The following is a 22,396-nucleotide window of genomic DNA, read 5'->3' as shown; positions in this document are numbered from 1 at the left end:
CACTCAGTCAAGGTTGGCAGTTACGTTCACTGTAAGACAGGGCATGACCTGGGACTCCTCCAAATCATCACCTCTACTCCAGCCATCACCAGTAAACACCACCCTCTGGCTCACGCAGAGACAGGGAAATGGCATCAGGAACCACAGCAATCACACCCATCCTGCCCACGATGCCTACCCTAGCCTGAGCAGCCTGCAAGAGGAGACCCACTCCCTGTCCCTGAGGATGGGAAGGAAGGCCATGAGTTCCGAGTTCCATTCAAGGAGACGAGAAGGACCCTGCAGCCCCTCTGGCAGTCTCAGAGGGCAAGGGGTCAGCTGTCGGGGCAGTTCCTTCAAGAGCAGTGGCTGTGGCATTCATCCGCTGGCTTGTGGCCTCCTGACTCACTGCCCGGCCTGGGGCAGGCACTCTGAGCCCCAGGGGGATGGCGAGGGGAGAAAAACTGGCCCTGCCCCAACTCTGGGAGACAACTGAAAAAGACCCCATAGGGAGAGCTCACCTTTGCCAGATGCGGATGATGGAAAGAGCTCCTGCCTCGGGCCCCTGCTCCATCCTGCACTGCTGGCTGACTCTGCCCGAAATGTCTCTTTTCATCAGTTGTGGGGGCTTGCACACACATGCACACACACTAATAGCTGACGTGACCTAACATTTCTTCTAAGACCAGGGGCCTGCAGCAACTCCCTGAAGCCTGCACACGAAGACACAACGCCTGTGCCCACTCTCCTGCCCTCAGGAAACCAGCCCCTCCTCAGGGCCAGCAGCAGCACAGCGGGAGGGGTGGGGACTTAGGAACAGAGCTCAGAGCCGGTTCCGCTTCTTTTAGCTCTGTGACTACGGCCGTGACTTAACCCCCTCAGGGCCTCTGCTTCCTCAGATGGAAAACTGGGAATGGCAAAATCTAGCCAGCCTGCAGAATTATGGCAAGGGTTAGAAGCAATATCTGTAAAACGCCCAGCCAACGCATGCTACGTAACAAGCACCAAATGAACAGGAACTGCAACATTATTAGCCACCGAGATGATCTACAGTTTGGTCTGCCTTACCCATCTTTATGCCTTCTTCTGTTCCACCCCACCCAACCCTAACCTTGGGGTTTCCATGAGAGGGGTGACATCTTACAGACCCCACCGCCCGCTCCTCTGACCACAGTGATTGGTCTGAGAATGGACATCTGTCTGTTTCCCAGGGCTGCTGGAAGAACTGAGTGGCTTGGAACAGAAATTTACAGCTCTAGGGACCAGAAGTCTGGAATCAAGGTGCTGGCAGGCCTGCAGTCCCTCTGAAGGCTCTGGGGGCCTCCTTCCCTGCCTCTTCTCATTCCTGATGCCTGCCGACCATCTTCGTAGTGCCTTGTTTGTAGCTGCGTCACTCTGATCTCTTGCTTCTATCGTCGCATGGCCTTGTTCTAAGGACACCAGCCATTGGATTTAGGGCCCACCCCAATCCAGTACAAACTCATCTTAAGTTATCTCGTTATCCACAAAAACCTTACTTCATGTTCTCAGGTTCCAGGCAGACCTGAACATGGTGGAGGAGCACGGGGGACACTGTTCAACCCAGTACAACGTCTGACTTAGGTTAAGTCGGTCAGAGTCGTGACCTGGAATTTTATAAAATGAAACCGGTGTCGGGGTGGCCTCCTGGGGGCAAAGCTGGGAAGAGACGAGGCTGAGAGATGCCGATGGCAGCTGGTCATGGAGGGAGCCAACTGTGACTGAGGCTGACCTGCAGGGAGAAGCTGAAAGACAGGAATCCTGGAAGAGGCCCCCAAAAGCCCAATTCTACTCCAGCGCTTCCTAAACTGTGGTTACATGACACAGTACATCCTTTCTGCCTCAGCTCGTTCAACTTGGGGTTCTGATCCTCACAACCACAAAACACCTAAGGCACCCACCTGTTACAGCTTGAACTGTGTCCTCCAAATATTCGTATGTGGAAGTCCTGACCCCCAGTCCTTCAGAATGTGACCTTATTTGGAAGTAGGGTCACTGCAGATATAATTAGTTATGACGAGGTCATACTGGCATAGGGTGGACCCCTAATCCGATATGACTACACCCTTATGAAAAAAAGAAATTTGGATACAGAGACATCAAAACAGGGAGAACGCCAGGTGAGCACAAAGTGAGAGATCAGGTGATGCTTCTAGAAGCCAAGGAATGCCAAGGACTGCCAGCAAACCAGCAGGAGCTCGAGAGATGCTGGAACTGATTCTCCCTCACAGCCCTCTGATGAACCCACCCTGCTGACGCCTGGATCTGGGACTTCCAGCGACCAGAACTGTGAGACAAGAAACTTCTGTTGTATAAAGCCCCCGGTTGGTGGTACTTCGTTACAAGAACCCTAGCAAACGGAGACACCCCCAGGAAGGCTCCCTCCATCCCAGTCTGCTCTCGGGCACTGAACGAGCTGTGTTCAGCACTCGCCACCACACAGCCCAGCTTCGTGTGCCCTCAAATGTTCGCTCCTTAAATCTTACTCATCCTTCGAGGGCCAGCTCAAGACCCACCTCCTCCAAGAACCCTCTTCTGCACTTCCCCTGAACGTCCCTGCATCAGCCCCACAGCTGAGCCTTAATTGTTCTCTAATTACTCCCTCTATGTATTGTTCTGTCTGCCTGGCTTTGGGAGGGAGGGAGGGACGCCGCCTTGACATTTTCTAGATCCCCCACAGCATTGGCACATAGGCAACAACATATCAGCTGCTCAACAAATCTGTATTTTCTGAGTGAGCAAAGAAAGCAAGTGGTGGGCCAGTCTTCCCAAGTCAGGGAATGGGGCCACCATGAGCCAAGGCCATTTCTCCACGGAACAGCCCAGACCCAGCAGCCGAGCAGAGGGTTTAGGTACCATGCTCAGGTTAGACCCCAAAGAGGGGGCGTACCCCAAGCATGGTCTGTGGAAGGTGAACTGGTCAGCACATGGGTATAATCGCCCCAGACCACTGGCAAGTGGGAGGGCTGGCAGAACGATACAAAGGACACCCCAGAATCCTATCACCATGAGGGATAAACCTATGAAAATACAGCTTCCTCAAAATCCACAGGAAACTACAAGGTTCTAGGTGGAGTGGAAGCTACTTGAGGCTCCCTGGGTTTCTTTGACAGCAAGACCAGCCTCATTCTCGAGTGCTGACCCTCTCATTCCAGGCACTAAGCTTCCACCCCTGAACGGAAGGGTCCAGGAGGATGAGTGCTGGGTCGAGAGTCAGGGAAAGCCGGGTTCTAGTCCTGCTTCTACCGCCATGCAGCTGTGCCACTCCTGGCGAGCTACTTCCCTATCTGAGCCTCAGTTTCCTCACCTAGAAACACAGGGGTTGGACAAGATGATTTCTAAACCCTTACAACACATCAGTCAGTGATTCTCTTGGATAGCTTTGTCTAAAGCACTTGCCACTGAACAGCAACAGCTGAACAAGAAGAGCCAGTGCTTGTCAAGCCCCAGGAAGATGCAGGCACCAGGCCAGGTGCCGGATATAGTCTGAGGGTCCTGGACTTATGCTTCATTTCACCCTCACAACTCTGCCCATGACAACCATGGCTAACGGTTCCTGGGATTTACTGAACGCCAGGCTCTGCACTTTAGATGGGTTATATCATTCAGTCCGCATCAGGGCCCTATTAATGCGATGGCTTGTTATCATCCCTGCTTACAGACGAGGAAGCTAAGGCTCAGAAAGAACCAATGACACAGTTAGGATATGGTGGCATTTGGGCTTCATGCAAGGCTCTCTGACTCCAAAGGCTGTTTTATTACTCTTTATACCACACTGCCTCAGAAGTGATCCTTTTGCTACTTCTAGAAGCCAGACCCTACCCTTGCCCTCAGCCTGCAGTTTATATAGCCCCAGACACACTGTCGCGCAGCCCTCCACAGGCTCCTATGGGAATGTCCCAGCGGACAATGGAAATAAGATGGAGGCAGGGGCAGAGCGGGCCACCTGAGGACTCCAGGCCCCATAACACCAGGCCACGATGTCCTGTGTCAAACAGAGTATCTCGGCGCAAGTGACAATCCATCACTGAGCCCCTTTTATGTGCCAGGCACTGGGCAGTGCACTGAGGGAACCCCAAGGTGAGTGGGAGGAGACCTGCCATCCCGAGAACATAAACCCAGCACTGAGTTGACCAGATGACCAGGCTGAAGCAAGAGGACCACCTACAGGTCAAAACCAAGTGCTCCACATTCACAGCAGGGGGTCAGTCCAACCTGGCCAGGGAGGTCAGTGATGGCTTGCAGGGGACAGGAGCATTCAAAGTAATTCTGTGATTCCACTCAACCACATTTGCTAACACCTACTACCTGCAAAGCACACATTAGGCCCCGTGAGGGATTCAAGATGGGGAAGCAACCAACCTTAACATAACAAATAGCTGCGTAAGAGCTGAAACAGGGGACAGGAAGTACGGGGGGGGGGGGGGGGGGGAATGCAAGAGAGCCATTAATCCTGATCGGGGGTGCAAGAGGAGCTGGAGGGATACAATTCCACCAGAACTGTACCTCAGTTTCCCATCCGTAAAAAAAGTAGTAACAGTACCCACCTCTGAGGGTTTTAATGAGAAGTGAGTTGATCCATGGGAAGCCTTTAAATCAAGGCCTGACACCTGGCAAGCATTCAGAGTGAGCATGTGAATGTGTCTGGTTGTCGTTGTTGTTGTTGTTAGACCTGGAGCTTAAACGATGAGAAAGAGCCCCAGAAGTAAAGAAAGGAAATGAGAGAGCATCGTGAAGGGAGGACAGGCCTGGGGTGCAACCACAGGTTAATGGAGTGAACCCCTGTGCTGCCAGGACAGCGCTGTGGAAGAGTGGAGAAGGCGATGAGGCTGCACTGAAATCGAGCAGCTGCTCCTGAGGAGCTCTCCGGGGGTCTCCATTCCCCAGGCCTGAGAGGGACGCGGCCCAAGCTATGGAAGACTCATCTGGAAGCTACAGAATAATGGGACTGAAGGGGCCTCAGAGGCTGGAGCAGGAGCCCCCAAGGAGCAGGCCTCGCAGGCCGGGAGAGGGGCGCAGGCCAGGCCAGGTGGGCCGGGGAAGAAGAGCCAGCACCACGGCCAGCACCACCGCTGCCGCCCAGTCTGTCCCCCAGTGACTAATGGCACACCATCCATCCCAGCTGATGTTAATGCTTCCCGCCATCCATCTCCCGCTCGTTAAATTACCATTTTATGGCCCAAATCTCTCATAATTGATAAAAATCTCCTTTTGATGTTCGGCATTATTGGGAGGAAAATGTTTTTTTATTCTTCATTATGTTTTTAATATAAATGTATTTTTTATTGAGAGCTGCTGGGAAGGCTGGATGAGGCCATGTCAGGAGGGGGAGTCATTGCTCTCCCTTGCTCCCCAGTCTTCCGTGCACACGGCTTCATGGTCACCAGCTCCTTCGGTTCCCTCCCCAGAACACTCACACAGTAGCCTTCTCGGGGACTGTCTGAGAGACAAAGAAACCAGACGCCAGCACAAACCACGGTGGTACTCAGGACCAAGAGAAGCAAATCTAAAGACAAGGGAAGCCCTCAAGGTGGTCCTCGGCTCCACACCGGTGGAGCAGCCTGGGGGGTGGTAGAGGGGAAGCCGTCAGACCTCAGCCAGGCCCCTGCCAGTGTGCGAGAACAGGGACAAGAGCTCCAGAGGGCAGGGGCTGGCACAGTACCCGGTGCAGAGGAGTGTCAATAAATATTTAAGAGTTAATAAGAGAAGGACAGGAGAAGCTGGATCAGCCCTGGAGAGAAGGCAGTAAGGGATGCAAGAGCATGGAGGCATGTGACACCAGGGGAGGGAAAGCTTTCTGCCAGCCGGGGACCTCCAGGTAGAGCTGGCCCTGGGGGCCGGAGCAGCTCCTCTGCCCTAACACTTCCCCAGCCCAGGGTGTGTCTGTCCTGCATACGCCCTGCATCCAGCTCCTCCAGGACAAGGTAAGCTGAGTCCGGCTACCATCCTGCAAGTGAGGAGGGCTGGGTGGACACAGCCACCAACTCGTGACCCTGGGCACCTGGCTCCACCTCCACCCCCTCATCCACAGAGTCAGCCCTGGGGACCAAGAGCACAAAGCAGGCGCTGCTGATGGTCCTCAGGGCACTGCAGCAGTAAACATGCCCAGCTGAGCTACCAGCAGCCCCCCAAGATGGGGGTCATGGAGGGAGGGGCGCTCAAGAAGCCCAGGGGACAGGCTCCCAAGGCAGCGTGTGGGAGAGTCTAACGGTGGGAAGGAAGGGGCCGGCCACTAGATGGAATGCGGGGTACTGGTCAGGGAGGGGAAGAGAAAGGAGGATTCTTCCAGCAAAATAGCCTCTGGGACAGAGAACTGTACCAGGTATCAGAAAACCTGGTGGAAGACCCAACTCGACTATTTCGAGTCTCTCAGAACCTTAGTTCCTCGCAATATAAAACATCTGGCAAACACAGAAATAAGCGCTAATGTTTACTGGCCACTTGCTCTGTGCCAGGCATGCTCTACATGCTCCACATTCGTGAATTCGTTTAACACACGCAGCAAGCCAATGCAGCTGGTACTGTTACTGTCCCAGTTTTACAGATGAGGAAACTGAGGGACAGAGAAGGTAAGTCACATGCCCAAGGTCACAAAGCTAATAAACCACAGGCAGTTTGGCTCTGGCCCACCTCAGAGGCTTGATATGATGCTCAAGTGTCATGTCAAAGTAGGACTGAGGGTACAAATGTGCAGACCCCACCACGGGCCATGTGGGGAACCATGAGGGTTAATTTTATGTATCAACTTGGCGAGGTCACAGTGCCCAGATATTTTGTCAAACATTATTCTATGTTTCTGTAAGGATGCTTTGGGATGAGATTTACATTTAAATCAGCAGACTTTGAATAAAGCAGATTGCCCTCCATAACATGGGTGGGCCTCACCAATCAGTTGAAGGCCTGAATGGAACAAGACTGACCTCCTCATCAAAAGGGAATTCTGCCAGCGGACGGCCTTCAGATCTGAACTGCAAGATCAGCTCTTCCTGGGTCTCTGGCCTGATGGCCTACCCTGAAGCTTTTGGATGTCTCAGCCTCCATAATCACACAAACCAATTCCTTAAAATCAATCAATCCATCTTTATTTATTTTATATATATACACACATCCTATTGGTTCTACTTCTCTGGAGAACCCTAAAATAATTAAATCCAGCCCTAGTAGAGCTGCCACCACCTGGAAGAAGGGATACCCTGAGAGGGTACCTTTTCCTAGTTCTCACAAAGTTCTCCACATGCCAGCAGAGGTCCTATGTGCAGCCATACAGAAATGATAAGGGTCATCCCAGAGTCGGCTGTCACTATCCATGCCCACCGCCCCCTCCCCAGGGCCCCAAGGCCTCCACAAAAGCTCCCCCTCCAGTCTCTGCACTGCATCTACTCGGTGCTCCCATCACCAGGAAGCCCTCGCACAGGCCAGGTCTCCTGTCTCTCCTCCACCTGCTGCTTCTGCTCCTGCTGGTCCTTGCGCTTAGAGTGCCTTCTCTCTGCCACCCCAGCCGAGCTGGATACACGACTGATGTGCTTGGCAGAAGAGCTTCTTTACCTCTTTTCTGAACTCTTGCTTACACCTTGAGGGAACCGAGACAAAAACGTCGCCCTCCACCTGTACCTGTAGGTTCATATGAAACAATGGATGCGCATTCTCCCACCTGATACATAATGGTTCTCTTCCGCATTCTCACAGCCACTCCAGTCAGATGGTCCATGAAGAACACTGAGCACCTGTGACACACAGCACCCATCCCCGGGGACTATGGGAAGTTACAAAATAAGGTCAAGTCTAGAGCCTCACCCCACTGTGGGAGCTGAGGGGTAAAAGACTGAAGAAACATGTTTCAGAGTACACAAGCCAAACCCCAACACCCCAACACCAGTATGTGCATTGTCCCTAACAAAGGTGTTTCTGTGCTCTATTCCAACAGACCTCACTTCCTTCAGTGTTTCTCAGAATTTCAGGGCTAGAAAGGACCTATCTGATACAACTATATTCCATAACAAGAAACAAAGCTGGATCATTTCTTGAAATAAATTGTAATAAGATCTGACTTGTCTGTATGTGTTGGGGCGGGGGGTGAGATGTGTGTGTGTCCATGACCAAAGACAACTCTGCTGGTGCAGCTGACATCTCCATCATCTCTTCCTAAGTCCCACTGTAACTCCTATCCCCAAGCTCTCCACGCATCTCAAAACTCCCTCCTCCACCTTCCCCCACCTGTAAAAGAGGACTTCATCTCCCACATTCCTATAAACGGAACTCTTAGGTGAGTTCTTTCAACTGCCCCCTCCACCACCAACCCCACCCCATTCCATTCTTCCTTGCTCAGGTCCCTCTCCAGTTGTCCTCTCCCTCAGGCTCACGTTATGGAAAGAACATCCAAGGCCCTTCATAATGTGACCTCAGCCCCAACTTTGCCACCTCAGCTCCACTATTCACTGACCTGAACCCCATATTCTAATCAACAAGACTGTTCACCATGTACTCTCCATACTTTTGTGCTTTCCAGGGCCTGCACCTTTGCCACACCCATCTCATTCATCAGTTACATCCTCCCCTCCAACCTCCGCCCCCTCCAGCCTCACGCATCTTTGAAAGCCTGGGTCAGATGTCAGCTGCTTCACAAAGCCTCCATGCACCCAAATGTAACCTCTCTCCCCCTCTCTCTCCATTTTCTCTCTTGCAAACCCCAAGACATTTACGTGGCCAGGTATTATGGTGATAAGGGGACCTCCCAATGACCCCAGACTACAGGGGCCAGAATGAGGTCTTGACCATTGTTGGCTGCACCCACAACTTCCAGCACTGTGCCTTTTTTCACTAAATACCAGCTGCTTGGACAAGCAAAAGAGAGAAGGAATGGAAGCATGAAGGAAAAGGTGTTAAACCACAGAACTGCAGGCCGTTGGAGCCTGCAGGGGGCCTCTGAGGACTCCTAAGCTAGATGAGGAAGCTGTAAGGATGGGCAGGTGGTCAGTGGGAAGAACCCTGCCAGCTCCTCCAGCACGGAGCCAAGAGCTCCTGGGGACCAGGGTAGTCAGTAGCCTCATGGCTGAGGCCTGTGTCTGCCCCAGTAAGGGTCCAGAAGTGTCAGCCCGGGCTCCTCCCACAGCATGGACCATGCCCAGGTGTAGACAGGACCTGAGTCTCATCCACCTGTGAGGCTCTCCTCTGCCGGAAGGGAAGGGACGAAGATCTTCAACACCCCTCCCTGACTCTCAGGCTCAAGCGCCATCTGCTGGCCAAGGTCAGCACTGCACCTGGACCCACAGCCCCAAGGGCAGTCAGGAGACCAAAGCTGAGACCATCCCTAACCCACTCCAGACACTGGTCACATTCGGGGCAGCAGAAATGACCCTATCTCCTAGAGCTCAGGCTTCTAATTGCTTCTCAGAATCTGTCCTTCAGGACTTAAGCCTAACATTCAAAATAAAAGGGAAAAGTACGTTTCTTTCTGGTAATACTAGCTGAGAAAACTTCAAGACACAGACACATAGAAAAGTGATTACCTAAAGAATTTCTTCGCAACAGAAGCTCTATTCCATGGGGGACAAAGCACAGGCCTTGGAATCAGAAGGTGTGAGGTCTCGTCCTCTCGCTCCCATGCCCCTCCCTCAGCTATGTGGCCCCCCCAACCCCCAGGCCACATACACCCTGCCTAAGCCAACTCCTACGCCAGGATGGTGCCCCTTCCCTTGCCCTCACCTCCACACTGATGGCACTGGCTGCTGCCCAGGGATCTGGACTAACCCAGAATCAAATGTAAGTCATGGGATCCAGAGGATCTACAACCTCACTCTCAGCCCCACCTCTGTGCTGGGGACGCCCCTCAGGGCCAGCCCTAGACATGGGACCAGGATTGGTCTGAGGACACTAGTGACCTTCCAAGGCTTCTACTGATGGGCAGGGTCCCCAAGAGGCCTAGATGGAACCAACCAGCAGGGGCTGGAGCACACCAGCCTCGAGCTCCTCCCCAGCCACCGCTCCGCTCTCTTCAGTTTGAGACTGAGGGCAGCTGTGCAGACTTGGAGCTCCGGGTAGCTTCACAGCCCGCCCAAGGACTTGGACCTGGAAAGAAGATGGGGATGCGTGACAGACTCAGCTTCCTTTAACCACACTCCTGAAACCAGGAATGAAACAGAACTTTCCACTGAGGGTCTCAGGGCAGGTTGGAGAACAGGACTAGCGGGCCTGCTCAAACATCTTCCTGGGAGAAGGGTTGCTCCCTGAGAAGCATCATGGGAGGGGCTGGAGGAGGAGGGAAGTGCAAAGTGAGTGACTGTGCCCCGCCCTCCCACCCCCACACCCACCTACCCTGCTTCCCACACAGCCCCGTTCCCCTCCCTCCACCCACAGCCTGAGAAAGCGTGTCACAGGGAACAAACGCCATCTTCGCGGGAGGGAGGAGGAGGAGGAAGAAAGGGGGAAGGGAGACTTTGATCCTGTGCCTGCGGGGGCCTTGGTAAGAAACTAGAGCTTTCTGAGCCTCTCAGCTGTGAGGGACGCCCCCTCAGAACTGTGACCTTGACATTAGCCTCCCTTTCTCAGAGGGCTCGGGACAACCCGAGGGGCAGGAGCGACAGGCCACCATGCTCAGGGCTACTTGGCCAGGGGTGCCTAGAGACGAGGCCTTGAAGACGCAGACAAGATCTTCCAACCTCAAACATGCTTTGGCCAGCTGAGTGGGCCCACCATGACTGCTGACACCCTGAACTTCCCATCTTGCTTCACTGGCTTGGAGGAAGCCACCGAGCGGCTCTTGCCTCCCCCTCCAGCTCTCCTCAAACAAATCGGCCTCCAAGGGTTAATCTGCTGCCTTCCCTCCCCTGCATCCACCCCCGCTGAGCTGCCACATGCCAGCAATGATGCACTTCACACTGTTATTACAGTGATTTATTTAGTTTTAATTTGGGGGTGAATTTCGTGCTGTAGGAAGCAGGAGGCCAATAGTCTTGGCAAGAGGCAAAGCCACACATGTGCCAATCCTGTCCCCTCTGCCTGGGGTCTGTGCATCCTAACCCTGCTCCTCCCACCCAGCCTGTGGTCTGCTCCTGACTCCAGCCTGAAATCAGGTTTACCCTTCACTCAATCTCCCCCACTTTGAAAATGCTCCTCAGTGGGAAGAGAGTCCACTTAGGTGTCTATGCTCACCTTCTATGTGATTCAGGACCCTCAGAGAGTCACTTAATAAGGCCCCCTCCAGGCCAGGCTACCACTGAGGAGAGGGACATCTTTGGCTGGATGCTGGGCACCTGACACCGGCTCTGCACTAAGGGACCAACGGCCAGGGCCAGCTCCTTGCAGATCAGCAAAAACAGAACAACTGATCTTTATGAAACCTCTGCCCCTACTCTCTGCCCTGCCCTGAGTAGCCCAAGGAAGCTGCCACTTGTTCATCCATTGGTTCATTAAACAAACACTGGCACCCAGTGTATACCAGCTACCGTGCTGGTGCTGTAGCTATAGGGTAAAAGGACCATCACAGTCTTCATTCCCAAAGACTTTATTACTTGCAGTGGAACCACCTAGACACAACTAACCAAGACACAAGATGCACAAGCGGCGGGAGCAAAGCTGTGCAGAGGATCAGAGTAGACTTCACAGAAGAGCTGGGATTTGGCCAGGACACCTCGCTCCCAGCACAGTTCCTGGCCTTTGCTGGATGGATGGGTAGATGGACAAATGGCCTAGAAACACAAAGAATTACTTAACAGGGAGAGAATGGAGTAAAGATGCTCCAGACAGACAGAGGAGCACGGCATAGGCACTGAGGGCTAAGGGGACACAGTGAACCTGCGATAAGCAGTGCAGTGTGACCAGGGCACAGGGAAGTAATCACAATAACAGTAGTAGCTAAGATTTGTTGAGCACTTGCTCCAGGTCAGGTATTGCCCTAAGAGCTTTATTATATTCATTATCTCTTCTAATCTTCACAACTCTGCCCCATTTTACAGATACAGAAAGTGAGGATCCAAGAGGATAAATAATGTGTGCAAGGTCCAAGCTCCTGGCTCCAGAGCCCAAATTCTGATGCCACTCTGCCCCACCAGGTTATGGACATGAAACAGACAGGCAGGTGGAAGGCGGATGGAGGGGCACCTGGAAAGCCCTGCTAAGGATTTCATTTCAGGGCAATTAGGAGGCATCAAAGGTTCTAAACTAATCTCAGGAAAGGCATCAGCTGATCAAGGCTTGACTTTAAGATTATTTTGCTCAGAAAAAGTCTAGAAGACCCAAAGGATTCTCTCTCAAAGAGGAGAATTTCAAATACAGTAATAGGTGAGTGGGGAGAGGAAGTTTGTTTAGTAGAGATCTCTGAGGTCTCCTCAAATTACAGCACACAACTTCTAGGGCTGGGCCTGACCCCGCAGCTCAGCAACCCGCCGACGGCTGCTCAATCCCCTCGCTATCCCCAGAAGCAAGATGACCAGAAGAGGCCAGAGAGGGTCCACACCACTGGGCCCAGTGTGGGTTCCACACGTCCTCCAGACACTGACACGAGTCCAAAGGAGTGTGACCAGGGCTGTGTACAGAAGGGCCCATAGCCCCTTTCTCTGTTGCTCCGGGGGCAAAATGAAGACTGGAAAAGTAAGGTTTGAGGAGGCAGGGCTTAGCCCTCAGGAGGAAACACTTTTACAATTAGATACAACTGACCAAACAAGGGACCATGTTGGGCAGCAGATGACAGAACAAGCTTCCTGTAACTAGAGGTAATCAAGCAGTGTCTGGATGACTGCCTGCCAGAGACGTTCCAGAAAAGCCAATGCACTGAATGGTTTGGGCAGCTTACTAATGGCATCATAGAGCAGTGCGCTGGAATCACTTACAGAAGAGCTCTCGGACATTTTACCTTACCAGCTAAGCCTCCATCCCTCACGTACAAAATGGGGTTAATGATAGAACCTACCTCATGTCTGCACGAGGATTAAGTGAGAGACTGCACAGAACACAGCACAGCCGTCGGCACGCAGTAAACCCTCAATAGTTGATAGATACTATTAGGTTGAACCATACAAATCCTATTAGGTTGCATGTCAAAAACAGTTGAGTATCAACTATTTCATGTGGTTCACTGAGGGCCACTGACGTTCCTTCCCACCTCTGATTTCAGCACGGAACATTGCCGTGAAGTGTGGTTCTGCGCCAGCGGTGGATCCCAGCACCCGGCAGCCAGAGCTCTGCCTGGGCTTTTTCAAAGCACATGGCCTGGGGCCCCTCCCGCCTGGCAGAGGCAGGTACCTCTTTGCCCAGGTCCTCGCGGATGACCTGGCGGACATCCTGCATGCTGCTCTGCGGGGCCTGGCTGTGAAGCACCTTCAGCGTGCTGGTGTACTCCTCGGGCAGCAGGTAGTCCAGGGCCCCCAGGTGCTGGCCCACCTTGATGAAGGTGCCCCGGTTGGCACAGCAGAGCTCACAGAGACGCCTGGCAGAACGGAGGTGCACCTGCAGGGAGAGAGGCCGGGGCCCGAAAGGTGTGAGTGCACACTGTCCACTGAACCTTGTTCCCTTTTCCCATCCCCTCTGCTTGAAAACCCTGATTTACTCCCCTGCGTACACACACACACACACACACACACACACACACCCCTTCATTCACCTTCTCCCTCAATGTTCTCCTTCAGTCTCGGTACCCAGAGCAGTCAATTCCAACCTCACACTGAGGCCGGCCTTCTCACACGGCACAAAGCTTCTGATCTCCTTTCCATCAAAACTTACCTGATCCGGGTCCCATTCTCTCAGAAAAGAGCATTCATTCAAAGCTTTTAACCAAATCTAACCTACTCATGATTCATTCAAGTGTACGTTGAGTTAATGTATTTGCCACTCAACTCTCAGACTGTTTGCTTGGAGGTCTACAATTTATAAAACATGGTCATACATATTATTTCTTTTCATCCTTACAGCAGCTCAGGGAGGCAGGTATCGGCATCATTAAAGATAAGAAACTCAGATGTTTTGCTTATAAAGAAATAGCTAATCAATGTCAAGGGAAAGTCTAGAAAATACTCCAAACAGAGGGCTCTTTTAACTCAGCAAACTTTAGCAGGAGTCTCCTATTAACTGGGTGGTATCAGGCACATGGGGTAGGCAGCTGGGCAGGCTGCCTAAGACAGGGCAGCCTTAACTTGCAGCCCAATGCCTGTCTGTCCTTCCAGAGCTGGGAGATATCACCCCAGGCATCACCCCAGCTCAGCTGAGGATCTTGGAACTACCGAGCAACAACATCTCAGGCAGGATGGGGCCATGGACACACACACAAGACAAGGGAGCCCAGTGCCCTGTGGAAACCTGGTACCCTCTTTGACCCGTGGAGTCAACCGAGAGAAGGTGAACATCTCTAGCGGACTCACCCTCTCGTAAGTGCTGTGAAAGATGCTGACGTAATTACGCACATATTGGAGGCAATCATGTGAAGAGTTAAATAACAGTTGGGAACAAAGATGGAGGAAACGTTCAAAGATCCCACATAATTAGTTGCCAAGTGAACCATACAGAAACTGTTACTTTAGAAATTAAGAGAACACTATAGCCCTGAGCACCCTTGTCCCAGCAGCCAGGGAGCCCATCTGCCCCCTCCCACCACAGCAGAGAGGACGCCCAGATTCCAGACACCAGCAGGCTATCCTTAGGCCCTCGAGGCCCTGCCCACTTCCGGCTCTGCTGGATACCTCTGCATCCCACCCCAACACACTCTTGGGGAACCCTATGTACACATGACTCCATCCCCCTAGGCAGAGCCCTCCAGCCTTGATGTGAATACCTGGTCCAAGCTGGGCCGAGAAGAGTCTTTTTTGCCTGAAAGGAGGGTATAGGGAGAAGAAAGTTAATTCTAAGAATTAAGAGAGAGAGCAAGCCCCTAGATGAATCAAAGGATGTTGGGGGAAGGAGTGGATCTTCTTTCTTAAGAATTTGGAACTGGGGATGGAGCTGGCCAGTATCAGATGGTGGAAGGTCAGTGCTGTGGCTGGCCAAGGCCACACTCAAGCCCTAGTTCTGAGGATGTGAGAAAGAAGGCAAACATGGTCAAACATGGTACCAGGCATTTCCTCATGGTACCAGGGTCCAGGCTGCTATGAACAAACGACTTTTTGCAGCACAAATAATTGTCCCTCAATTCCAACTCAGCTGAGAGATCACAGTCACCAGAATAAGAGGCAGCCAGAAAGGCATCCACAATCCTTTAGCCCTAAGGTACGGTGGGACCAGAGCCCAAATCAAGCCAGATGCTCCCAGTGCAGGCTGCCCTGGCACCCAGCAGCCTGCTCCCCCAAGAAGACTCAATCAACCCCACATCAAAGCTGTTCTGGGGTCAATGCCAAATGGAAGTGAGGACTAGAAGACAGAGTGAAGACACACCCCACTTCTCCTCCCCTCCCAGCAAAGACATCAACCACCAGGTATTTATGTGGGACTTACTGAGTCTATCACACGGGGAGAAGCGAAAGAGCCACTCGTGCACAGAGAATGACACACAGCAGCAGGATCACACTGAGTCCTGCAGGATCTTACAGATGGAAGAAACAAGAGGGCTGGATAGAGAGGCTTGACTCCCGGGAGGGGCAGCAGGGTGTGGGCCACTCGTGAATTTATGGCCTCTCACATACAAATGCACCCTTCTTTGCCCTGCTTTGTGATGTGGCAGCTGGACCCTGTGTTACTTCTTCTTTGTCAGATGGCTTGCTAATAGGCTTTGTCAACAGGCGGCTCTGGAGGGACACTGTGAGGCCACAGCAGGAGCAAGAAGTCTCCCTTACTGGTGCCCATGTGCCGTTTTCAGCTCAGCAGCCAGCGGGTCAGTGGCTTGCAGTCAGTGGCCCTCACAGACCAGTGGACACTCACTGAATTTCTTCACTACCTGGTAAGCCCCACCAGGACAGCCCTGACTCTCAGCCTTGTGGGTGGGAGGCCCTCAGCTGAGCCCTTAGTTCTGTCCTTGTTCACTACCCCTCAGCCCTGGAGAGAGAGTTGCTATATGCATGTATTACTTCTGTACCCTCAGAATCTTCTTTTACTCCTTGTAGGAGTTAACTACCTTTTACTAGTTAATAGGTCTTTATATTAAAGTTTCCCCCATCAAATTACTGGTATGACTGGCCCCTGGCTGATACACAGGATTAGCCCCTGAAATTAAATCTGAAAAGATTGGGATTAAAAGGGAGGACATTTCAGGTCGAGAGAACAACATAACAACATGCACGTGTACACGTGTGTTGCTGAAAACCTGCCCCACCATTTCCTTTGGTCTGGATTCACATCTGCATTTGTCTCTGTCGCTGGCAGCCCTCAAAAAGGAGCAGCCTCACCCTGCCAAGCCCTCTCACTAGGGATCAGAGCTCTGCTGGCCCTCACCTGTGGCTTGAGCCAGTCCCAAGTAGGGTGTCTCTAGGCACAAAGTGCTGGTCTCCTTCAGGATACTGTCTGGGCAATGCAAGGAGCCTTCTCCAGTCACACAAGCCGAGTAAGGCAGGTCTACCTCCCACTCACTGGTTCCTTGGCACATCAGCCAGCGGGGACAGACACCATGTGTGTCTGTATGCTCTGTGTACCTCAGGGCAAGCCGCGCATGAGCCAGAAATGTAGATTGATGACGACTACGGGTCATACTCTCACCAAACCATTCTCCGTGAAACTGAGTCAGCATCTACTGTAAATGGCACCCACATTTCAACTAAAGAAGCCCCAAGGTCACCTTCAACCAGCTTCCAAATAAATGCACACACACACTCTCTCTCTCTTTCTCTCTGTCATATGGAGGTGAGAGACATTGCCACTCACCAAAAAATTTAAATGTTCCTTTGAGGCCAAAAGATACAAATGCTGAATAACAGAGCAGGCACTCTGATCTCCGGGATCCCCTTCCAGCTCCAGCTCTGACAGCTCCACTTGGGATCAGAAGGCAGGTCCCACTCAAAATTTCAAGAAACTGCTGGCTTAGTGCGAACTCCCTCTTCTGGCATCACTTAATTTGGTGCCGTAAGGAGCTAAGCCTGCTGGCAGCAAGGAACCTATACAGGAATCTCACAATTCTCTCCTACCCCTGTTCAGGCAAGTGTGCTCAATGAAAAGGCAAAGCTTCCAGAATCTCCTGACCCTTTGCATTCTCTTGAATCTACTCCTCCATACTACACACATCTTTGAGCACCTACATAGTCATAAGCAGCAGAAGGGATACACAGGTAAGTGAGAGTCAGTCACAACAGTGCTGTCCAGTAGAACTTCCTGCAGTGATGGAAATGTTCTGCACTGTCCAATACGTGGCCACTGGCTACATGGCTACACGTAGCTACTGAGCACTTGAAATGTGGCGAATGTGGCTGAGGAACTGAATTATTCATTTTATTTCATTTCAAATAATTTACATTTAAATCACCCCTTATAGCTAGTGGCTACCATATGGGACAGCTCAGGTTTATAAGTTAGTAACAACCATAATAAATTAATTCTAAGTACTATTCCTGGCCTACAGTGAACACTCAAATATGGTGGCGGGAGTAGTTATTGTTTTTAAATCTGTCCAATATCTCTGTAAAATAGATCTTCCTATGGGGCTTTTAAGATGAAGAAATAATCTCAAAGAGGTTCCGTGACATTCCTAAGGTCCCGGAGCCAGTAAACAGTGAAACTTTGGTGTTCAACCATGTACTAGGAAGCAGGCATCAACTGAATTGCTCTATGTCCAAGGCATTGTGGGGATGCAAGGAAGTACAGCCACGGTCCTCACGGGCAAGGAGCTCACAGTATAGACCTATAGGTGGACATGCATCCATGAAACGAGAAGCTCAAGTAGCAGGCAACAAAGGTAGGTGCCCTGTCACTCCCAGCTATGACATGTGCTGGAGAGGTCACGCCCACTAGCCTGGACCCCAGGGTGGCCATGGAAGTTGAATCAAGTATATACAGTTGAAAAGGCCAATGCAAGCTGTAGTTGGTCTTGAATATAATAAGAAGGGATCATATAACATAATGGTTAATAGCACTGGCTTTGAAATCAAAAAGACCTGGGTTCAAATCCTACTTTGCCACTTCCTTGTCCTATAACCTTGGGCAAGTGAATTAACTTTGGAGCCTCAGTTTCTTCATCAGTAAAAGGAGGATAAAAATAACTGTCACTGTAATGATTAAACAAAGCAATGCGTAAAAAAGAGCTTAGCACACGGCCCAGCATATAATCAGTGCTCAATAAATGATGGTAAGAGACAGAGAGGGGAAAAAAATTAATCTTCCTAGAAAAATGAAATTTAGGAAAAAAAAATAAAACACTCCAGACCCAGACACTCCCTGTACTTTGTTCAGTCCAAGAAGTCTGGACCACAATCGAACAGAAACAATAGCTAATTTCATGCCCTTGCCATCTAAATTGCAAAGCATCCGTGCATAAGAAATGCAAATAGCTATAGAGCATTATTCTAAATGCACCAACTTTAGGTTCTCTTCCTACTTTTGCTACCACCTCAACACTGACCACCCATTTGCTCACTAGACTCGAGTCCTGTCTTTACCCGGCACCTGGTTTCACTGGCTGGGTAGATATGTCCCTGCAGCATGTCCTCACTGCAGAGCCCCCACACTCCCACTTCCATCCCCGCCAAAATGTGGCAGAAACAGCTGGCGCAGTCTCCCTGCCCCTCCTCCAACTTCGTTTTCACTCCCAGCTCAATAACTTGCCTTATGATTATCTCATTACCAATAACCTTGCTGTAATGAGTTTTAATCTGCCTCATATTAATTAAGAGCATTGTCATTAGCCAGCTTGGTTTGGGGTTTGGGAGAGGGACAGTGAATAGCTAATAAGAACAACTCAGTGCTGATTAATTATTGATTGGGAGGGATGGAGCAAAAGCCCAAGGAGGGCAATTCTTTACTCTTGTCTAACCCCCAAGAGCAGTGGCCTCGGCCCCCAAACTTGGCAGAAAGGTGCCAAAGTCAGACAGAATCAATGGGGCTCCCCATCAGAACTGGGCAATATCTCCAGTGGAGTTTAGGGGTGTGTGTAGGACAGAAGGAAAGAGGCAGTTAGACAGACACACATACATACCCCACACAACTCAGGAAAAAAGAGACAGTGAAAGAGGTGACAGACCCCAAAAGAGAGAAAGACCTTTGATTAATTCTTCTAGTCAAAAGCTCAAAACTCAAAGGAAATGCACTGAAATGTTAACAGTGGTATCTCTGGGCTGTGAGATTACAAGAGTATTTTTTCTTCTTTAGAGGTTTTTCTGTATTTTTCAAATTTATTAAAACTAAAATATGTCCATAATGAGGGAGAATTTTATTTTTTAAATCATCCTTCTTCAAGATCTTCTGGGAATAGAAAAGTGCATCTGACTTTTTTTTTCAGCTTTCATTGTACAAGACTCTGCCATGCAGGCTGAACCAGCTTTGGTGCAGAGAGAGGAGTCCAGCATCTCTTCCCCAATTTGGCAGGGTGCTGTGATCCATGTGTGTGTTCTTCATCGTGAGAATGGAATTGTAACCCTTCCCTCATCCCCAAGAAATGAGACCAGCACTGTCTCCAGGGTCTCTTTTCCAGATGTCACCCTTTGCTTTGTCGTTTAGGCAACAAAGTAAAATTCATCATGTCTTGGGGAAAAAAACAAGTTGCACTTTATAAAAGTTCTGAAGGAGTTTGACAACAAATTTAATCCCAATCCTTAGGAGTGTTCTCTGTCTCTCCTCTGACCACGCGTGGGGTAGATCCTGGTCAAGAGCAGAGTCTGTGTCCCAACGTCACCACTCAGAAGCTGGTGACCTTGGCAAAGATACGTAACCTCTGTGTACTTCAGTCTTCTCATCTATAAAAGGAAGATAATAACAGTACCTACCTCAGGGGGCTGCTGTGAAGGTTAAAAGAGGTGAGGTAATGCATGTTCTCCACTTAGACAGAGCTGGCATTTCTGTGCTTGTTGCAAGGGCACCTAGGATTTGGTTTAATCAGGTATGGAAAGACACATAGACACAGAAATGACTGTCATAAAGGAAGAAGTTTTTACTCACAGTTCCCTGACGCAGGAGGCTTGGCATGCCATGCAGGGCCACACGGAGAAGCACCAGGGTTGGCCACGAGACACAGGGAGCAAGGGGAAAATGTGGGTGAGAGCTTTTATTGTGGATTCCATGGGAAAGAATGGGTGAGGCAGGGTAAGCAGGCTTAAGATTGGCTATTTTGAATAATTTTAGTGGGCTTTGGGGCATAGGGGCTGTCCCTAGTTGTTTGGTTCATGGCTCTGGGGTGATAAGGGCAGACAGATAGTGGTCCAGAGTCTAAGAGCCGACAGAGGAGGTGGTTAGTGGGTGTAGGCCCTAGATTGGTTGGTTTGCATATGCAAGGCATGCTCCCAGGAGAGTTGTTTGCTATCTCCAGGAATTAGTTAACCCTAAGAGGGGCAGTTCTTCCAGTGTCAGCACGGCCCCACCATGTCAAAGGATCAGAAAGTACAAGAAAAAGAAACATGATTAATACAATACTCTAGCTATACTCCCTTGGGGATCTCACCCAGTATCACGGTTGTAAATACCATCTACATACTAATAAGACACAAATGCACATCCCCTGCCTAACTCTCTCCCCTGACTCCAGACTCACATATCCAACTGCCTCTCTGATATCACTCCAATGTCCAATGAGCTCCTCAAATTTATCATGACTTTCCCACCACTCCCACCACCACCAAACCTGCTCCTCCCACAGTCTTCCTCATTATAGGACACTGAAACTCTAAACTTCAGGCTGCTGAGCCATCAGTCTTCTGTCATCCTGACATCTCTTCCAAAACAAGGACTAAAATTACCTTTCTGTCTGAAATAAAAAACTGGCTTTTAAGGCACTGGATATCAGGCAATGAAGGACGGTGATTCCTGAGAGATGGGAAACAAGGTGAACCCTACGATTGCCCCAGTTTGCTGCACTGAGAGTTTCCAGGCCACCATGCAGGGAGGGGGGATCGGGGCAGTGCCCAGAGGACTCCCTGAATTGAGGAGAAGGAGCTAAGAGTCCAGGAAGACCAAAGCAGCTGGAGTTCACAGGACAGAGAACTGGAGAGGCGAGAGCTATACAAAGAAAGAACACCAAAGATCTGAGGAGGGTCCATCTCACATTTTCAGCTGAGTACCAGTCAAACACATGCACATGAGAAAACTACCTGAGTCCAGAGAAAAAAAAAAAAAAAAAGACTAGGGTTCACAGTACCCAGAGCTCACACAGGGCCTATTTCCACCAGCCAAACTAGAAAATCTCATAATTCATGGGGCATTTGTTATAATACCCAGAAGGGGCTTGCCTCAGAAATAGGGAATATCCCAAACTAAACACTGCTCCATTACCATCTAACAAATATTAAAAGAAAAACTTGAAAGAAACTCAAACTGTTTCCAAGTAACTTAACTGTGTCCCAGAAGAAAGCTCAATAATATTTATAGGAATACAAAAATATCTAGCACCCGAAAAGATAAAACTGCAATATCTGGCACCTAGTTAAAAACTTATCAAGCGTGCAAAGAAGCAGGAAAATACAACAGGTAAAAAGAAGAAAAACTAATCAATCAAAACCAATATAGTACTAAAACCTATAGTAGAATTAGTAGAGAAGAACATAAAATCAGTTATTATACTTGTATTTTGTATGTTCAAAAAGTTAAGCAGAGACGCAGGCAATAAAAAGAGAGAGAGTGAGCAAGATCCACACAAAAGTTCCAGAGATGAAAACCATACATGTGATATGAAAAATACACTGGATGGGATTAACAGTCGATTCAACACTGTAGAAGAAAAGATTAGTGAACTTGAAGACCTAGCAATAGAAACTATTCAAAATGAAACACACAGAGAAAAAATAATTTTTAAAAATGAAAAGAGCATCAGTGAGCTGTGGGACAAATCCAAGCAACCCAGTAAATATGTAGGTGGAGTCCCCAAAGGAGAGGAGATGGGAGGAATGGAGAAAACAATATTTCAAGAAATAATAGCTGAAAATTTTTCAAATTTGATTTCTTTAAAAAAAGAAAACTATAAACCAACAAATGCAAGACTCTCAACAAGCCCCAAGCACAAGAAACATGAAGAAAACTACATAATGAAATTGTCCAAAATCAGTGATAAAGAGAAAACCTTAAAAGCATCCAGAGAAAAACGATACACTATGGACAGAGGAACAGAGATAAGAATGACAGATTTCTAACTGACAATAATACAAGCAGAAGTTAATGGAGCAAAACCTTTGACAGCACTGAAAGCAAACCCAGAATTCTATTCCCAGCAAAAACATCATCAAAAACAAAAGTAAAACAAAAAGTCCTTCAAATATATAAAAGCTGACAGAATTAATCTCTCTGTACTATAAGAAATGTTAAAGGACAGCCTTCAGGCAGAAGGAAAATGACACCAGGTGGAAATACTGATCTACAT

At 49.9% G+C, this 22,396-nt stretch overlaps 1 protein-coding gene across 3 annotated transcripts in view; it reads right to left on the bottom strand.

The window, feature by feature from the left end:
• ADCK1 (aarF domain containing kinase 1) overlaps positions 1-22,396 on the bottom strand; it is a 112,003-nt gene that overhangs the window by 55,824 nt on the left and 33,783 nt on the right. For 2 of the 3 annotated variants that reach the window (XM_014846732.3, XM_070514126.1), the window contains one exon: positions 13,234-13,437. In XM_014846732.3, the coding sequence (XP_014702218.2) occupies positions 13,234-13,437 (204 nt within the window). Of the gene's footprint in view, positions 1-500; positions 721-13,233; positions 13,438-22,396 lie in introns of those variants that run through there. The other variant, XM_070514125.1, reaches the window with a different exon arrangement.

Source organism: Equus asinus, chromosome 7 (assembly GCF_041296235.1).
Source record: "Equus asinus isolate D_3611 breed Donkey chromosome 7, EquAss-T2T_v2, whole genome shotgun sequence".
In the NCBI taxonomy this organism is placed as follows: domain Eukaryota; kingdom Metazoa; phylum Chordata; class Mammalia; order Perissodactyla; family Equidae; genus Equus; species Equus asinus.
The sequence above is the reverse complement of the archived record's forward strand: the minus strand, read 5'-3'. Positions and strand labels throughout refer to the sequence as shown.